This window comes from Fulmarus glacialis, unplaced genomic scaffold, assembly GCF_000690835.1.
Source record: "Fulmarus glacialis isolate BGI_N327 unplaced genomic scaffold, ASM69083v1 scaffold22984, whole genome shotgun sequence".
NCBI classification, from domain to species: domain Eukaryota; kingdom Metazoa; phylum Chordata; class Aves; order Procellariiformes; family Procellariidae; genus Fulmarus; species Fulmarus glacialis.
Window position 1 is genome coordinate 22,263 of NW_009206405.1, and position 342 is coordinate 22,604.

Here is a 342-nt window from a genome sequence, read left to right on the forward strand (position 1 = left end):
GCAGGCCCAACAACAAGGGTCCCTGCAAATGCGCCGGGAGCGGTGGAGGTGGGCTGCACTGCCAGCCCCATCGCATTGGGGTGCAGAGCCCAGCTCTGCATGGCTTTTGCAGCCGTTCGCTGCTGAAAGGGTCCCCGCCAACTCACCGCCACCGCGTATCTGGTGACGTTGTCCTTCTCGCTGTCCTCAATCACCTTCTCCAGGTCTGGGCTGTCGTGCGACTCTCCATCTGTGATTACAATCATTACTCTCTTTGCCCCTTTCCGGCCACCTTTCTGAAACGCTTCCGAGCTGCAATTGAAGAGATGCCCTGGGCTGCTCAGCCTCGCCAGGCGAGTCACG

At 60.2% G+C, this 342-nt stretch overlaps 1 protein-coding gene across 1 annotated transcript in view; it reads right to left on the reverse strand.

Annotated features, from left to right (window-relative positions):
- The window catches only part of ITGA11 (integrin, alpha 11), a gene marked incomplete at both ends in the record, with an annotated part of 19,767 nt that extends 19,476 nt beyond the window's left edge, over positions 1-291 (reverse strand). The window contains one exon of the mRNA XM_009575740.1: positions 147-291. Coding sequence (XP_009574035.1) covers positions 147-291 — 145 coding nt within the window. The remainder of the gene's footprint in view (positions 1-146) is intronic.
- Between the last annotated feature and the right edge of the window lie 51 nt (positions 292-342).